Source organism: Cupressus sempervirens, chromosome 8 (assembly GCF_028749045.1).
Source record: "Cupressus sempervirens isolate cs-2001-9-10 chromosome 8, ASM2874904v1, whole genome shotgun sequence".
Taxonomy (NCBI): Eukaryota; Viridiplantae; Streptophyta; class Pinopsida; order Cupressales; family Cupressaceae; genus Cupressus; species Cupressus sempervirens.
Genome location: NC_143125.1, coordinates 84971514 through 84990352, shown reverse-complemented (window position 1 = coordinate 84990352; position 18839 = coordinate 84971514). Strand labels below are relative to the sequence as shown.

At 31.3% G+C, this 18839-nt stretch overlaps 1 protein-coding gene across 1 annotated transcript; it reads right to left on the bottom strand.

Moving 5' to 3' along the window:
- Window positions 1–15784: 15784 nt before the first annotated feature.
- LOC149541746 (galactan beta-1,4-galactosyltransferase GALS1-like) lies at window positions 15785–17948 on the bottom strand. The gene is made up of 2 exons (XM_089796118.1): window positions 16591–17948; window positions 15785–16353 (listed from the first exon to the last, which is right to left on the bottom strand). The coding sequence occupies exons 1-2, from the start codon at window positions 17730–17732 to the stop codon at window positions 15996–15998; spliced, it is 1500 nt and encodes a 499-aa protein (XP_089652244.1). The 5' UTR covers window positions 17733–17948; the 3' UTR covers window positions 15785–15995.
- Window positions 17949–18839: the final 891 nt, after the last annotated feature.

Genomic DNA, 18839 nt, shown 5'->3' with positions numbered 1-18839 from the left:
TTAAATGAATGAGAAAGTTCTCTTTGAATAAACACACATTAGGTATGCGTCTAGAACTATTCATTGCCAAAATAGGGGAGGACCTAAATGTCTCATCTCCTCAATCAATGCTTCCATTAATTAAGAAGCTTTAATAGCTACACTGGTCAGCTTTAGAAGAATAATATCCAAGATAACAAAAAGTTGCATGTCTCCATGAAGTGCTACCAAATTTTGATTTTGGAAAGACTTGGGACCCCAACATGGGACCCAAAATACCCTGGCTCCAAATAATGCAAATCAACCTCATATTCATGACACCAAATAAAATATGAAGGACCCTGTCAGCCCATATAAAAAAAAGATACCAAGTTAGATGTGCCAATAAGGAAAATGAGTCATCTTGATTGACTCAAAGTGCAGACCTAATACATCCTCTCCCACTAAACTAGTGGTGGTGCCCTTAAATCCTATGCAAGCTTTCTTTGCACCAAGAGGTCAATTTGTATGCTTAGTTCTACAAAGATGAATTCCTTCCACAAAGGAACTAAGACTCACAATTGACCTCCTAATCTAATTCACCCTCTCTTGGTATAGACTCTATCAAGAGAACAAGCCCGTCCCTAAAAGGTTCATAAGGTGAATATCTTTGGTCATCTCATGATCAATGATTTATGGCTTGTGAGAAACACATGTAGATCTCCAAGTCCTTCTCAACCCATTCAAGTTAGAAACATATGAACTATCTCCAAAGTATAACAAATCTCTATAATGGATGAACTTGCGATGATCCCATGTCGCCGAGATACCATCTTCATGAAGTTCATCATTAAAGCCAATAAAATATGGATAAGTGTTTATAGAATCAACACGAAGTCATGTTGAGTCATTACCAAGCTTCTTGAAGGTAATGAAGACTACATAAGGCTCCAACAATATGATGCTTGATTTGCATCATGAGGCAAAGCCCCTGACTCATCTTCATTAGCATCCTAAGGTTTGAGATGCTACAAAACCTTCATTGTCGTCCTCAATTCCATATTTCAAGATATGTAGAGTGTTCAGATCCATGCTAACACTTGACTCAAGTTAAATTAGATCAACCACTTCTTGTCCCAAAATGCTCATCACATCATCCAAGTAGATTACTCCATTTTATTTTATTAAGTCAAGAAATGAATGCCTATAGTTACACGTGAGCTCATGTGAAAGAAACTCAAACATTTTTTTAAGTTTGTGTAACGCCCCGCCAAGGGATCCAAAAGAATTAACCTAGAATTTCACTAAGTTTGCTAAACATTTTTTTTTTTTTAAAGTAAGAATGTATAACATACACATCAAACACATAGTAGTGGAAGCAATAACATGTAATCATCAACAAACATACATCACAAGTTACATTCCTTAAGGATCCCAAGATGTTGAGTCACATTTAAATTTAATTAATTCTAAGTCTAACAACTACCACATACATATGAAAGAATAATCAGAAAGTCCAATGTCCATAATATACATTTTCTCCGAATGCCTCTTGGCAAATTAATTCGGAATGCTCAATCATCCACTGTACATGTCACAGGGTATGAAAGGCTTAAAAGAATATACATATGTAAAGATAAAGATACATCATCCTCAAATCCATGATACAAAGTACAGTAAAATAAATGAAACTAATAACATACCTGATACATCCATACATCCATAATGATAAAACATCTATCATAAAATCTAACCATCCATCATAATAATCCAAGAACATAGTGAAGGTAAATGCCAACCAAGAAAGCTCTAGCCACGGTGACCACAGACGAATCTCAATTGGTAAGAGTAAAAGCACTACCACCCGACCGCGTGGAACCTAAATGGTCCACTCCCACCGCGCTGAGGAGATAGTCTCAAGTCCCAAACAAGGTATCAAAACACAAAACACAAGTACTCTCTAAGTCTGGGAAATCCTAAAAGTATACTAACTCAAGGGTTCCAACATAGATAGACATCTAGACCCAGAGGCACCACAAAGACATGTAGGAAACCTGCTATGCAAGCGGGAAAGTGTCATCGCAAAAGTCACGTAGAAGTTACCTGAGCAATCCCTTAGGAATCCTGGGTCCCTAGTGATTCCTGTGGCCACTAGTATCCTCTCGTACTGACGAGGCATACTGCGAAATGCAAGGTCGTAACCAAGCGTTCTCTCTACCCCATCCTAGCCTGTACTAGCACTCAAGGCATGGGAGAGAACATACAATTATCTTATTAGGTTCATTTAAGTCAGTATTTAGGTGAGATGTTTTCACTTGTTAAAACAACTTACAATGGGTTACTCCAGGCAGCCTCTTAGGGCCCCGATCCCCATTGCAAGCCACTTCCTGACACTACACATAGATAACCTACCCTAGGCTCATGAAATCACAAATCAAAGAATCATAATAAAATCACCTCAGTCCTATACAAGCAACTGAAAAACATCATAAAAGATAAGCCACAAAATTTACATCAGTTCTTCATGAGCAACAGGTAAGCATCAAATAATAATCATATGATCACAACAGTTCTCTATCAGCAACTGAAGGCATCAATGATAAATCACAATACTGATCAAAGACTCCAAAATGGTCAAGTCAACACATGACATCATCAAGAACATAACAAACACTTCAGTCCTCTCAAGCGACTGAAAGCAATCCAAGTATAACTAATTGAGACTCAAAAATGGTTATCAAATATAACTGATCGAGACTCAAAAATGGTTATCCAATATAACTAATCGATGACTCAAAAATGGTTATCCAATATAACTGATCGATGACTCAAAAATGGTTACGTCAGGTATCTTATATACATACACTTCAGCTTCGCACAAGAAGACTGAAAGCAATAACAACTAGTAAATACAATCATGTCATAGAGCACTCCATCACATTACCATGGTCGGATTAAGAAAGATCGAGACCAAATCATCATATCATCACATTCACAAACCCCGAGCCTCTGGTAACAACCTAAAACTGGTCAATGCTAAAACAACCCCCAAAACATAGATAACAGAAAAAGTCACATAGAATAGAATTATCACATAGTTGGACATTGAATGATAATATATTGTTGAGTTAATGTAAGGTTTTAAGTTCCAATTTCATGTATGTTTGAAGTATTAAGTTTTCGCAATTAACCCTTACCATTAACCCATTCTCGTATTTACAATTACAATACTCCCAACTCCATTAATTAAATTATAAACAATAAATGCAACTAACATTATTAATTGATATTTATTATTAATTCAATTAATAATTAATAATTATTTACTAATTTATTAATTAAGTAATAGACAAAGTTATTTACAAAATTCTTTAATAATTTAAATTAATTAATCTAATAATTAATATTTAAATTAAACCCTTTTTTTTAATTTTAATATATATGTATATATATATATATAAAACTAACGTTTACTAATTCATTAACTAATTAATAATAAAATTATTAATTAATAATAATAATAATTACTAAATAAATTTAATTAACCAAATTAAAATATTTTTAAATGAATTAATACTATATCTAATAATTATATAAAATTAATAATAAAACATCAATAAACATGATTTAACAAACTTTATTTAAAATTCATATCAATTTTTTAAAAAAATAAAATAAAATCACACACCCCTCACGGATTTATTAAAACTGGCACTGTTTTTTATTAACAGTCGCCGACATGTACTATAGGTCATGCGACCCATTTAAAGCCCCCTCATAGCAGCGACGTACACTGCGATTCACTGCAGGAGTTCGTGCAGACCGCCGACAGGTAGGTAAGGGTAAGTATATTTTTATTTATTATTTATTTTTAATTAATTTTAATAAAACTTGTTATATGTTATGATTTGTTACTCAATTTCTTGTGAAATATAATCTACTTTTATAATAAAAAGAAACTTTGTTATTATAGTAATTCAAAATAATTTTCTTTTAAAATAAATTTTATTTATTTTACTATAAATATGTAAACAAAATTATCAAACAATTTAATAATATATATATTTTTAATATATAATTTTGAAATTATTTTCCTCTAAACTCTAATAGAGAAAATACTACCAACCATCCAATTTTATTTATTTTTATTTTTATTTTTAAATTTAGAATTTCATCTTTAAATTCAAACCCTCCCAATTTTAATCCTACTTTCTTTAATCTACAAGATGGGATTTTTCCTAAATAGTTTTTAAATCTAGATTACAAATGAAATCGAATAGCAAAAGATCCAGAACGAAGAAATGATACATTCAAGAAGACAAGATTCTTACAATCACGAAGTAGACAGAACATATTAAATTTCTTAAATCATTTAGGGGTCAAAATACCAGACCCTACCTGAACCTGATGCTAATACGCAATCTCCAAAATCTGTAAGAGAACTCGCTCCTCTTCAATAACTTTCTTCTGAAAATCTTTCCTAGAATTCTCCTTCTGAAATTTGCTTCCAAAAACTCTCTCCAAAATTCTTGTCTCCAAAATTCACGGTCCAAATTCGTGTCCCCCAAAATGAACCCCCCCAAAGTTGTGATAAGGAGTTTTCTCCTCAAATCGGGGCACTAATTATGCGTTCACCCGAGAGGACTCTTTGCTCAACTGAGTTAACTCAAAATTATCTTTTATTAATCTTTGCTTTATCTTTTTAATGCATATTAAATGAATCATTAAATAACTTTATTTAATTTTTCCACTTGACTTCTATTTTTAATCTTTATTACTTTTAAACCCATGCACACTTTATGAAATTAAAATAACATTATAATTTCCTCTTATTTTATCTTTTTAATTAATTTCTTTATTTTCAACACATGCTTGCATCATGCAATCTTACAATTTTTAATAATTAATATATTTTCACTTTTTAATTTATTTTAGAAACTTAATTGATAAAATATTTAATTAACTTAAATAACAATAATATTTAGCATTTATTTAAAAATGAACTCTAAATATATTATTATTAAATTAAATAAATATTATAATGTTCTAAATTATCCTTAAACTTTTATCTCCAAATTTAATTCTTTTTATTTAATTAATTTCTCAATTAATTAAATATAATTAAATATTAAAATATCATAATAATCTTCTATTAAATTAAATAATTAATTAATCATTTTAATTAATTTCTTTTATATTTAAACTCATGCTTAGATCATGCGATCTAGAAACCTTTAATAATTTAATATCTTTTCCACTTTTAATTTATTTAAGAAACTTTAATTGATAAAATATTTATTAATTCAATTAATAATAATATTTAGCATTTATTTAAAAATGAACTCTAAATATATATTATTATTAAATTAAATAAATATTATCACATTCTAAAATTATACTTAAAATTTTTATCTCCAAATTTAATTCTTTTTATTTAATTAATTTCTCAATTAATTAAATATAATTAAATATTAAAATATCATAATAATTTTCTATTAAATTAAATCATTAATTAATTCTTTTAATTAAACTTAATTAATAGAAAATACATCAAGGACTCATAAAGCAACATACGAAAACCCATCATAGAAAAATACATACTAAATCAAACAAAAAGGGTTATAATCACGAAATAACATCATTTGATGCATTCGAAGGGTACTTAACTCAGATACTTGCCCTAATTATCAATTAGGACAATTGGCTAAAGGGTTTAGGAATTGGACTTAAGAGTTTATCTCCCCTCTCTTACCATTGAGATAATGTGATAGGGTACGCTCATCCTGGCAATTCAGGGAAGTCGATACCCGGTACCTGCAACCTGCATAAAATCTACACATGTACAGACACAATATTCTAAGCTAAACAGACAATGGCAGGAAGTGGTGCATCGTGTAGATCCTGACTAGCAAGTGACTACGACTCCCTTCCTTAACCACATCAGAAACACCATACATAAAGAAAACAAACACGCACACCATACACATGCAGTATGGGGTAAGTATCCATAAGAAAGCACATGTGATAATAAACCATATAACTACATCATTGATAATTGAAAACATTGAATAATCATCATACATGCATGAAATATAGAGTACCAAGTCATCTCATCATATAATAAATTGAGTGTAAAACAACATCTGATAATCTGAAAGTAATGCTACTAAACATCAAGTATAAAACTGGCCTAAAAGAGTTTGGCAATTAAAACAAAATGTGAACTAGGGGCAGGCACTACAGTTTGTTAGTCAAGGGTTCCAATATAACTTAACCATCTCAATGCCATCAATCAAGTGCTTCTGAGAATTTGGCCAAAAGTGTTGAGGCTTTCATGCATCCTCCAAACTATATGCTTTCTCCATAGCCTAGGATCATCAAATATCTCAAAGAGATTGATTCTCAACGTTCCCAACTATCAATGATATATATTGAGTCTAAGAAGTGGCATTCAATTTTGAAATCAATGTACAAGCATGTTGAGCCTCCTCTCATCCTCTTAAATATAATGCATACAGTATGAATTCTAGAGGGGTAATTGTTGGCACATTTCTCACACAAACCTCCAAGTTGTCTAGTTGCAACCATTTTATTATTGCCTATGATTTCAGCCTACAAAGGACTATGAGAAAATATGTTTCCATCCTGCATGGAAACTTCACCAAAATTTGATGCATCGTGCTCTTCAAAAGGTTTACCATATTTTGGAAAAGCTAAGACTGGCTCCTTAGTCAACTTCTCCTTCAAGGTATCAAATGCATGTTGTTTCTTGTCTCCCCATTTCCAACTTATGTGCTTCTTTAGAAAATTAGTGAGAGGATCCACTATCTTGAAATAGTTTGCTACAAAATTTTGGTAGTAGTCAGCTAGGTCGAGGAACTATCTCACCTCATGAACATTATGAAGTGGTTTCCACTCACAAATCATTGCCAACTTCTCTAGATCTAGGATGATTTGGTCATGTCAAAAAATTTGGCCCAAGAATGACACATCCACTTGTGCAAACATTCACTTCCCTCTTTTCACATACATATCATACATTTTGAGTAACTTGAACACTTCCCTAATACGTTCCTAATACTTATTCAAATATTTTTTGTACAAAAGTATATCTTCTAGATACACAACTATGCAATTATCCAACAAGGATCTAAATGCACCATTCATAAAAGTATTGAATGTTGTAGGGGCGTTAGTAAGACCAAAGGGCATAACTAAAAATTCATAACTCTCATACCTGTTCATTATGGCCATCTTTTGTTCATCACCTGGTGCAATTTTGATTTGGTGGTATCTCAAGTCCAGCTTACTAAACACTCGTGAATCCACCAAGCAATCATAATTGTTTGCAATGACGAGGAGTGGATATTTGTTCTTGATTTTAAACTTGTTCAATGCCTAATAATTGACATACAACCCAAGTGCCCCTTCCTTCTTGCACTAAAACAACATTGGGGCATCATACGAAAATCTAGATGGATGCAAGTATCCAACATCGACAAGCTTTGCCAACTATCTCTTAAATTTGGTCATCTTCGGTCCTGAAAGATGATAAAGGGCCTTGCTTTAGCTTCAAGCTCCATCCTATGATCCACATGTCTTCATGGTGACAATATTATAGGAAGCTTGTCAGGCATGAGATCCATGTACTCTAGCAAACCATCTTGGACAACTAAGGTACTAGAGGTCCCAAATGACTCTCCTTCATCCCATCCTCCAAGTAATGTGGCTACGTATAATTCATCCTAGCTACTTGTACAGATCTTCTTGTACCTACTCAAAATCCTTTCACTTCACTATGAGGAATATGCAAGGTCTGCTTGGATCAAGTACCAAAACACATCCCATGTGAGACAATATTGCTATTATTACGGTCCTTAAGAATTCATGTCCAAGGATGAGATCAAAATCACTCATCTCAATGAAAACCATGTCCACTGCACCCTACCAAGGTCCAACATAGATGACCTCATTTTGGATATTTTCACTTACCTTCTACACAAGTGTTGTAACAAATTTGAAATAAATTGAGGTTGGTTCCATTTTTAGGCCATGCTTCCTAGCTCATCTAGTCAATATGTACTTATAGGTCACACCTAAATCAACCATTTGGATCACTTTCTTTCCTCCAAAGAATGTATCAATATAGAAAATCTCATGCTTATGGAAAGCATATGTACTTGTGGAACTTTATATTGAGTTAAGGAGCTGCAAGATGCTCATCTTGCACATCTTCCTTTCCTCAACCAAAAGTGTATTGATTCTTCTCTGATCTAGATATTTTCATGCCCAATGATTAGTCTTTCTACAAATAAAATAACTAGGGTCATGATCTAGATCTATGGATCCTCTTCAAGGAAACAAACTTCTTCTTGCAAAGAGTGCACCTGATCATCCAGTTTAGCTAGCTCTTCTATCCATATATCTTCCAACCTTTCCTCCATGTTGGAATTTTCCAAAACTTCTAGTCTTGCTTTATGACACAACAACTAATCCTTATGTTTTAGATTCCCATTCTTACTCTTTAAGCCATCATGAGGTTGAGGATAGCATTGGTCCACATCAAATTGGCTATTTGCATCACCTATGCTTCTACTCAATCTCATTTGATCTTCAAGAAATTCTTTTTCTCTATGTTAACTCCCCCAACCAATATCGTCTTGATATCTTCTCAATCTCCAATAGAACTACTCTAATACCAACTTAGCAAAGTTCATATGGAATTGATACCTGGCTATGTGTAGGATCATGGTCAACCAAACTATGCCCTTAAGTGGCAATGAAAAATCAACAAATCAGGGTTATGTCAACTTGACGTACAATTTTAAAAATTTTATAAACATCATGTCAAAATGTTGAGAGAACAAAATCTTTAGGAAATTTAATTTAGTTTTTAAACTATTAGGCCTTATCTAATAAAAAAATTTTGATTGGTCGAATTTTTGAATTTTAATGCAATAGTACAAAAAATTTAGGACAAAAATAAGAAGTAAACATATGTCTGACCACCTTAATCAAAATCAAATAATAATACTTTTTAATAATATTCTAGATATAAGAAGTAGATTCATGCCTAGTTGTGACACATATTTTTGGGTATTTTTATTCTAAATAAAAAGTTAATTATGAATTTTCTACTATAGTATTTTCGAAATAAAAAAAGTCTCATGTCTGACCACCTTAACCAATTAAGAACTCTACAAAATTTCATTTTTTTCCTTATAGTAGAAGAAGCATAAAATCTAATGCATCTTTTGGATTTCAAAAATGTTGTATCATTTGAAAGTTATGGTTATTTTTCAATCAGTGTGTTAATTAGCACTCTATACGTAACTCCATTAGAAAATAAGTAATAATTATTTATTGAAATTGTAAGTTGAGAGACATTAGTTTTATGGAAAATTGAGAACATTTCAACCCTTTTCGTTTCAACAAATTTGGGTGAAAAAAGTTGTCAAATGCATGTTTGAAGTAAAAAAATACACAACATCAGGCAAAAAACACGTTTTTAGGACTTTTTTAAAGTTGATCATGTAGGGTTGGTATCTAAAGATATACTAGACCTTATAAAGGTATTAGTTTTTTATTTAGTATTAGGATGGGTGGGAAAAAATTTGGAATAGATTTTGAAATTCCTTGAGGCATTTCAAAATTACATATTTTTTAGATCACCGCTTTTTGGCACACCATGATCCTGCACATACCCACCTCCTCCATCAAATGGCTATGATACCAACTATAATCATCTTTGGGAGCATCTCGTGCAACACTGACTACCTTGTGCAAAATTTTGCAAGAGAATACCTTACAAAACAAGATATTTGACTAAGCCTCTCTAATGTACCTATGTAGAATGCATAATTAATCAAATCAAATGTCTCCCAAGTATGCAAAATCTTAAATAATGTGGTGCATGATAGAACAATGCCAAAATATAAATGGTGCATTAACACAGACGAAAATATAAGTGAGGCATTATAAGGAACATGATAAGGAACAAAAGGTTTAAGAACATACAGAATAAGATACCAGAGGATCTGTATAATAGACTTGTAAATAGGAAAAGGAGAATATCAGAGGAAGATATGAATATGAGGAACAATTGATAAAAAAAATATGTGATGTTGATTCTAAGGAGGAATCAGATAAAATTTTGAAGGGTATTGAGCCCTTGCTAAGGAACAAAAGAAGATCAATTCTTTTGATGGGAGGCAACTATGAAGATGTTAGGAAAGAAACCAAGGAGTAAATTATAAAGTATATGACTATAGTGCCTAAGGTGAGTGCGCAGTCTAAATCTGAGAGTCCAATTTATGGACAAGTACATACACCTTCCAAGGAAAAGGAAGAAGCAGAGGAAACAAAGCAGACACCCTTATTACCTCATATTTTTATGGGTATTAAATCCATGCAAGTGGATAGTACACACATAACTGTGGATACAAAGAAGAATCCTTTTGTAGCATTTGGACAATCCATTGTTGGCAATATTACTGCTTACTCTAGCTCTAATGATAAAGAAGAAGAAAAGAAGAAAGTGGCAAAGGCAATAAGAAAGGAAAGAATACAAAGAGAAAAGGAAGAGAAGAAAATGAAAAAAGAGGAACAAAAGAAGAAAGAAGCTGAGAAGAAGAAGAAAGTAGAGGAGCAAAAGAAAAGGAAATGGGAAGAGGAAATAAATAAGATAGAGGAAGAGAGAAGGAAGAAGTCAAATAAAGATTCTAAACTCAAGTAGAAATGGAAGGTTGTGATGCATGAAACAACATTCTTGCCCAATTTGAAACACATGGAGTCAGAAATGGGAAAAGTAGTGTTCCAACATGAGGTTGACATACCTTATGTAGCTCTAGCAACTATATCTACTACAGCATTAGCAACTAGTCCATCAACAATAGCAGTAGTAACATCAGATGATGAAGATAAAAAAGGCTTGATGAGCACATTGAGTAAGTTGTTTAAGAAAAACAATTCAGTAAAAATCTTTGGAGAAGACATTAACTAAAGTCTTAGACAAAATGCAAAAGGAAATTATTATAATTGTGGCTATTCCAAACTTGCAAGCAAAGGCCATTGAGTTGGTGGAAACCTTTGACAAGGAATTCACAACTTTAGTAGAAGTAGCTTCAGTGCAAGCTTAGGTAAGACATGATGCATCACTATTTAACACAATGTGCACCAATGTGTGCAATGATCTAAAGGCACTTGATAGAAATATCAAGGGATTGAGAAATAATATTGATAAAGGGAAAAGATTATTTGGACAATATGCGTAGTCATACAAGTAACTTGTAGACTTTGAGAGTCAGATAAAAGGTAAGCTAAGTAAACTTGAAACACTCTTTGTCAAGTTACAACTCCTAAAATCTAGTATTGAAGACTATGGAGTAGAAGTGGAGAAGATACAAGGTATGATGAGAGATTTGGAATCTAATAAAGAGAAAGAAACAAGGAGATTCTCTAGTCTTAGAGAATGTTTTTTTGTCAAGAGTCAGCATTTTGCAGAGGCAACTTGAGGAATGTCTTACAACTAAGGCTTCCTATGAAAATTTTGCCTTTACTAACTTGAGTGTAGTTGAAGTGACATCCTATGCACTTTGTCCACTAATTAGTATCTCAGAGACAATAATGGAGAATTGGAAGAAAGAGATAGAAAGACTAAAGGTTGTTTATACAGATTTCTTTTCCAGATTAACAAGTTGATCAGCAATAGAACACCCAAAGTTTTGTGGATACAATTTCTTGTTTTTGACACCTTTGCCATTGATGTCAGAGGGGGAGTATTATGTAGAAGGAAAATTGTATAGATGTATATGTATATGTAAGGGGGAGCTTATGTATGTATCAATGTAAAGGAGTGATAATGAATGTAATGATCCATCAAAACATGAATAAAATTATTATGTTTTGAAGGCAATTTTTGTAGTTACTTTTATTTGTTTTTGTTATGTATGACATCATTTTGGGAGAACTAGCCAATTTTGCCAAATGTTGTCATCGATGCCAAAGGAGGAGATTGTTGGCAATATGGTCAAATAGATGTCTTGATGGTTATCATTTATGGCAACATACATCCAACATTTCATTTATGCATTTAGAGTTAGAAAATTGTCTAAGTGTTAGATAGTTTACAACAACACAGTGAACAAATGTTAAGTGTATGGATGACTTGTTGAGAGTTAGCTCATGCGCAGTTGAGGAAAGCTTCATGACAGTATCATGATGACATGTTCCAGTCCATAGATGTGTACAGATAGTATAGCATAAGCTATGATTAAAATACTAGTACAAGTATTTAACAGTGTAGAATAGAGCATAGAAAATAATTGTATTGTACGACCTTAAGAATTATTTTGGTTATGAAATAATTACTAAGTTATGATGATCTAACTAAGTGCATATTAATCTATAAGTTATTTTATATTATGTCAAGTGTGTAAACACATGAAGGCTGATTGAGCATAGTTTTGCAAATATGTAAGGTATAAGTAAAGATCTTATCTTGCGAAGATAAGTGTGCTACCTTAAGAAAATGAACACATGTTTTATGATGTGAACTATTGTATAGAGAGCTTGAAAGATTTTTAAATCTTTATGTGATGCGAATTCTAATGTATGATCAAAAGAAGTGCGAAGTACAACAGACAACAAGTATTGTATGTACATCTATTCTTGTGAAGAACTAAATTGTATAATTGCATGTTAGGGTAGTGGATTCTTCTTGCATACATTTTATTTGTTCTACCAACTCCTAACAGGGTTGAAGCAACTCCTAACAAGGTTGAGGCTTCTAACAAGGCCTAGTCTCCTAATAGGGACTAAAGACACAATATGTAATTCATAGACTCCTAAAAGGGTCAATATCCTTAACAGGATCCTATTGTTTTGTGAATAATCTAGTGGGTATTATCCCCACCAAGGTTTTCCATTTGGCTAGGGTTTCCCTAGTTAAAAAATAATGGTGTTATGAGTTATCTATGTGCATGGTTATATTTATTGTTCAACATTGTTGGTCTACTTTCATATGCAAGTTATAAAGTAATTTACAATATTTAGTTGTGGGCAAAAGTTTGTAGAAAACTGATTCGCCTGCCCCCTCCCCCCTCCTCTTAATATTATCTATTTCTAACAGTTTTAAGTTTTATACAATTAATTTTATCTATTCTACTAATATTTTATAAAATATTATTATTTATTTTAATTTTTCAAATGATTAATAAAAAGATAAATTTAAAAACAACATACCTTTTCTATTAATGAAATTTTTATGGAGGTCCTTTTAAATTATTTAAATACATGATATTTATTTTTTATGCTAGTAAAAATATTGAAAGAATATTTATTTGATTTTTAATAATAAAAAATAATCTTAATTTTAGTATACTAAGTTTGTTTAAATTAATTAAGAAGAATTGCAAAAGTATACCAAAACTTGGAAATAGATTACTTATATTAAGAAGAATTAAATTAAAGAGGAAATAAACTTGTTGAAAAATATACATTTTTTTAATCCATCATGCTATTATTCTATCCAATGTTATTATTTATTTTAATTTTCAAAATTATTACTTAAAAAACAAGTAGTAATAATTATTTTATGCATTAGAAAATACATAAGATATGTTTTTTCAAATAAAATTAAAATTATATAGTGTTGTACATTATTTTCTTAATTAAAGTGATCATTGCAAAATGATTTTACGAGTTTTTCAAGGTTTTTTTGTGACTTTTAAAGTAGTTTCACTACATGAGACAAATTGTTTGAGTAAAAATTACAAGGGCAATTCACATTAAAAGCCTATCAGCTAATAAAATATAAAATATAAAATATAATAGATTTTGATTAGTAGAAATAAACAAATTTAATCACTAATTGAAAGAGGAAGATAAGTCAATCCCATAATCAAAAAATAATTTAACAAAAATATAAATATAAATAATATTATAATAAAAATATAAAAATTAATTAATTTTGATTGGTAGAAATAAAATAATTTAATCACTAATTGAAAGAGGCATGGTAAGTCAATTACACAATAAAAAAATATTTTTTAAAAATATAAATTAAAAAATATATTAAAAATATTTAAAATAAAATATTTTGATTGGTAGAAAGTAGCGTATACATACATACATACATACATACATAAGCTAGTAGGAGTAGCATGTTCACAAGGAAGAAGTAAAGAAATATTTGTTGACAATTTTGATTTTCCATAACTTATTTATTATTCGTTATACCTTATCTATATTCTCATCCCCATTCTCTATCTTATCTTTCTCCCTCTAATTATCTCTATTATAACCTTTTTTCCCCTAATCTCTCTCTCCTTTATGCCTTTAAAAATATTTATTTACCACACATGAATTTAACATAAAAGAATTAACTTTTATTACTATTTTTTATTTTAACTAAAAAATTTCTTTTATTTACCAAGCTTGAATCTAGCTATGCGGATCAAATTGTCAAAAAATGTATTTAAATTTACATTGAAAAAATTATATTTTATCTATGCAAATATCTTGTGAATGCATTGCAATGATGAATATTTAAAAGTAATTTCCTTTATTTCTTTTTTTAATAGTTATTTAATTAAAAAGAAGCATTCTAGAATGTTAGTGGTGAATATTAAGTTATCTTAATTGAGAAAAGACTTGTCAATTGGTAATAGAGCTCTTTAATTAATTTAAATCATCTCTATTTAATGGGTCCTTTATTTTCTAAATGTGCCAAGTAGTGGCCATTTATTTTGATTGTATAATGTTCCATTATTTTTTTTACTGCATGGAAACAATATTTTATTTATTTAATATTGTTATTCTTAGTATTTTTTAATTTTCTATCTTAATAGATAATACATAAGGATATATGAATGTATTTATATAAAATATATAAATTTACAGAAAGTCATTTCTAAGAGATTCTTAAGTTATTACTTTATTTTAAAAATATATATAAACTACAATCTTTGTCATATTTTTCACATATATAGACTCATTAATATCAATATCATAAACTTTAATGCTATATGAAAACCATCCCTGTGTTGTACAAATCTTATAGATTAAACTATAACACTACTATTTGATTTCAAAATTATACTATTATTTTTTAGTAAAATTTATTTATTTAAATCTTTTAAATTATACTTTTGATTTAGAAAAGGAAAAATCTTCAAACTATAAAAAAATTATAGAAAAAAATGTTTAAAACTTTAAGAATCTTAGTGATTCATTAATAACTTACATTATCTAGCAACAATTGATTATTCCTACAATAAACCTCTTGAAATACTTTATTTGCTTTTATTTATAAAGTTCAAACTATTATTCAATATTATTTTTATATTAGTTAATTAAATTGTAAACTATTCTAGAAATATTTTTACAATGGCCTAAGTTTCACACTTTTTTGGTGTTACGCGATTTCCAATCCTTCACAAATTTTAGGTCCTTTATATGATTGAAGAGTCTCTCCCCTAATTAAAAAAAAAAATCACTCATTGAAAGAAGATATCCAAAATAAAGAACTAATCGCCATAGAATAAATTTAGTTAATTAAATTGTAAACTATAATTTTAGGTCTTTTATATGATTGAAGAGTCTCTCCCCTAATAAAAAATCAATCACTCATTGAAAGAGGATATCCAAAATAAAGAACTAATCGCCATAGAATAAATCACCAATATATTAATTCAATAAATAATTAATGAGAAATTTATCAAATCAATATAACGACAATAACTCCAGCTATGAATTATAGTTTCACTGAGTGAACTTGTATTATTTATTTATTTGACTAATTTTCAAATTTATTTGTAAATAAGAATGACAAAAAGTATAAATTATAAATGCATTAATAGCTGCTAAAAGGCAAGTACTACTCACAATCGACTCTGATGTGACTGCTATAAAATTTAGAGCTTTTTCACTTGGCTCCTACATGAATCTGTATAGAAATTTTCTCAGATTTTGATCAATCAAAAACAAATCACCAGTTGATAAACCGGCCAACTTATACTGTTCTTGACTGATAACATTCATTGTGGAGTAGATTCAAGAACAGATCCTATTTGCTCTACCTCAAATTGTTTAACAGATGCAGCAATCTCTTTCAGTGTACCATCATAAACATACGGAGTATCTTGTACCAATCTCACGTCGCCTTGCATGGACGGCTTCACAAATTCCTTGCATGGCTCATCTCTTCTCGAAATCGTGCCATGAAAATGGTAATACCTGATCTTCCCATTCGTCTTGTGTTGGCTTTTTCCATGAAAATTTGTAGACATATGAACGCCTGTAGCGTCCACATTTCTTGCCTGAACTGCATATTTCCTATCCCTCCTAATCCCCTTCTTCACGTCTCTGAATACCAGCTTCTCAAATCCCCATTCACTGCACACAACAAAAATTCAAATTTCCCAAACATAATTACACAGATTTCATATCTAAACTACCCAGATTTTCTCAAACAGGGAGAAACGGAGAATGCAAATCTAAAATATCCAGGTTTTGTTCAAAGGTCGGAACTTTTTCAGATCTCAATCACCCAAACTTTCTCAAACATGAAATACAGAGAACTCAAATCTAAAATACCCGGTTTTGTTATCAAAGATCGGAACTTTTTCTTACCTTGAATAGTTCTCAGATTTGTCAAGCTCGAAGCACAGTCGATTTGACATGGGGAACTGCTCAATGGTGAACTGCGTGAAATCAGAGAGCTCCCCAACAAGTGAATCGAGACTCGAACTCCCGGGAACGTACAGAAATTCATCCACATCGAAAAAGAAAGTCCAGTTCGCCATGAATTTGTACCTGTGCAAACAATCATTGACAATCAAGAACTGGTTATGATAATACCCATCAAACTGCTCCTGGTCTCTGATGTCATGCAATGTCACACGCCCTGCTTCAATCCACGGCTCCAAAACTTTCCTCACTTCTGGATGAACTCCTCCCGCATCATGAAAAACAAAATGGGATTTTTTCCCAAAGAATTTAGCATGGTAAGCCATCCATTCCCTCATTCTCTGAGGGCTCAGATTCCCATACAGAGAAGATCCACAGTAGAGATAATCATAAGCAGGTGGCTCTGTGAAAACAGAGGAATTGAAAGAATTCTGCTTTTCAACCAAAGCAACGATTTTCTCAGGGTGTTCAAAATCGCCGCCATTGTTGGCATACAGAACAAGCTGCCCTCCGCTGCCACTAACACCCACTGGTTCCCCAAAAGAGCATTTTACAACCACAACAGTATAAACTCTGCCATAGCCCCAATCTGGCAGGATCTTAAAAGCTCGGCCTTTGACAGGTCTGAGGTTCGAATCCCCGGGGGTCCATTCACATTCAAACCCAGGCTTCCCATAAACATGCAGAGGCTTAGAAGCCAATCCAACCACAGAAAAAGTACTCTCACCGCCTCTGTAAGCGCCCATCTGGATGAACAGATACGCTGCATTTCCATAAGGTGTAAATACCCGCTTGTTCTTAAAGCTCTCTTCATTTTGTTCCTCTTTTAATGGCGACTCCTCATGTTTACCAATCCCTGCAATGCTGTTAATGGTGATATGCAAGTTCGAATCTTTGAGGCGAAATTGGTCTGCAAAGTTCTTGCAGAGCTCATTGCTGAATTCCCAAAACGAAACGTTCTGGCTAGCGATGAGCACGATTCCCATTGCTACTATTGTCGCCATGAGAATTTTGGTCTCCATGCAGTTAAATCCAAATCCCCAAACAGCTGCCCCGTCCTTGTCTCTCTCTTTCTTCTCACCCATCAGATCTCTCGGAGCTCAATAATCTGAAGAAAGATTTCAAGCTGCAATACTTTTCCACAGCCCCCAAAATCAGAACACACAAAAACGTAATAAGAATTGAATCTTTAGAGATGAAATCGTGGACCTGATTAAGCAACCACAGCTGTGAAATTACTTCTTAACAGAAATATGGGATCTGAATTTGGCACTGAAAGGGGAACAGATTTTGAAAACTCAATCAGTTGGCTTAGCTCGAACTCTCTCTTCCTTGATTACAGCCAAACATTTATTTCCTTCGAGTTTGGACGGAATTGAGGCCCGTGACTGAAAACATTTGGCTTTGTTTTCCGCCAAGTGTTTCTTCAGGACAGGTGCCGGCCTCGATTTAATTATTTTAACACATATGTCCATAATAAGAAACAGGACACACATAACTCTTACGAAATTTAACTTCTCCTAGACTATATTATACCTTGGAATATTATTATGAAAAATTATCTTGTTTATGTTCTTAGGAAGGGCTATATGTGTAAGTATTTGCCGTAGGCTATATATTATTGCAATTAGTTGTACTTAATTAGCTTTTATATATATATATATATATATATATATATATATATATATATATGCTGAGAGTTATCCTTTTCAAGGTGCCTATTTTGATAGTCTAACTCAGTACAATAAGTGCCTCGAGAAGGATAACTCTTGACTTTTTTAATATATATAAATATATATAAGCTAGTAGCAGATGCAACGCACAATTAATAATGTTATTTGTTTAGATATATTATATTTTTTTTTTTTAAATTTTTAAAAAATATTATTTTCATTTATAAAGTTTAATTAATTATTAGTATCAATTTTATATTTATTGGTATTAAATTTGATGATTATGCATACGAAAAGCTCAATTTTATACATTTTATTATTAGTTTTGATGATTGTGCATAAATAATATAGCATCTAACATATCAATGAGAGCATAAATTTTATACATAATATACATATCAATGTTAATATCAATTTATAAATATTATTATTAGTGTTGATGATTATGCATAGAAAATGTAGCATCAAATATCGTAAGTATACCTTTAAACATCATTTCAAGAGTGGAATTTATTTATT

What these genes read in the sequence shown, in the direction of transcription:
- LOC149541746 (XM_089796118.1), bottom strand. Translation starts at nt 17,732, where the DNA reads ATGGGTGAGAAGAAAGAGAGAGACAAGGACGGGGCAGCTGTTTGGGGA. An exon ending in AAATCTGAGAACTATTCAAG is followed by an intron (nt 16,354 to 16,590) that starts GTAAGAAAAAGT and finishes TGTTGTGTGCAG; the next exon opens with TGAATGGGGATTTGAGAAGC.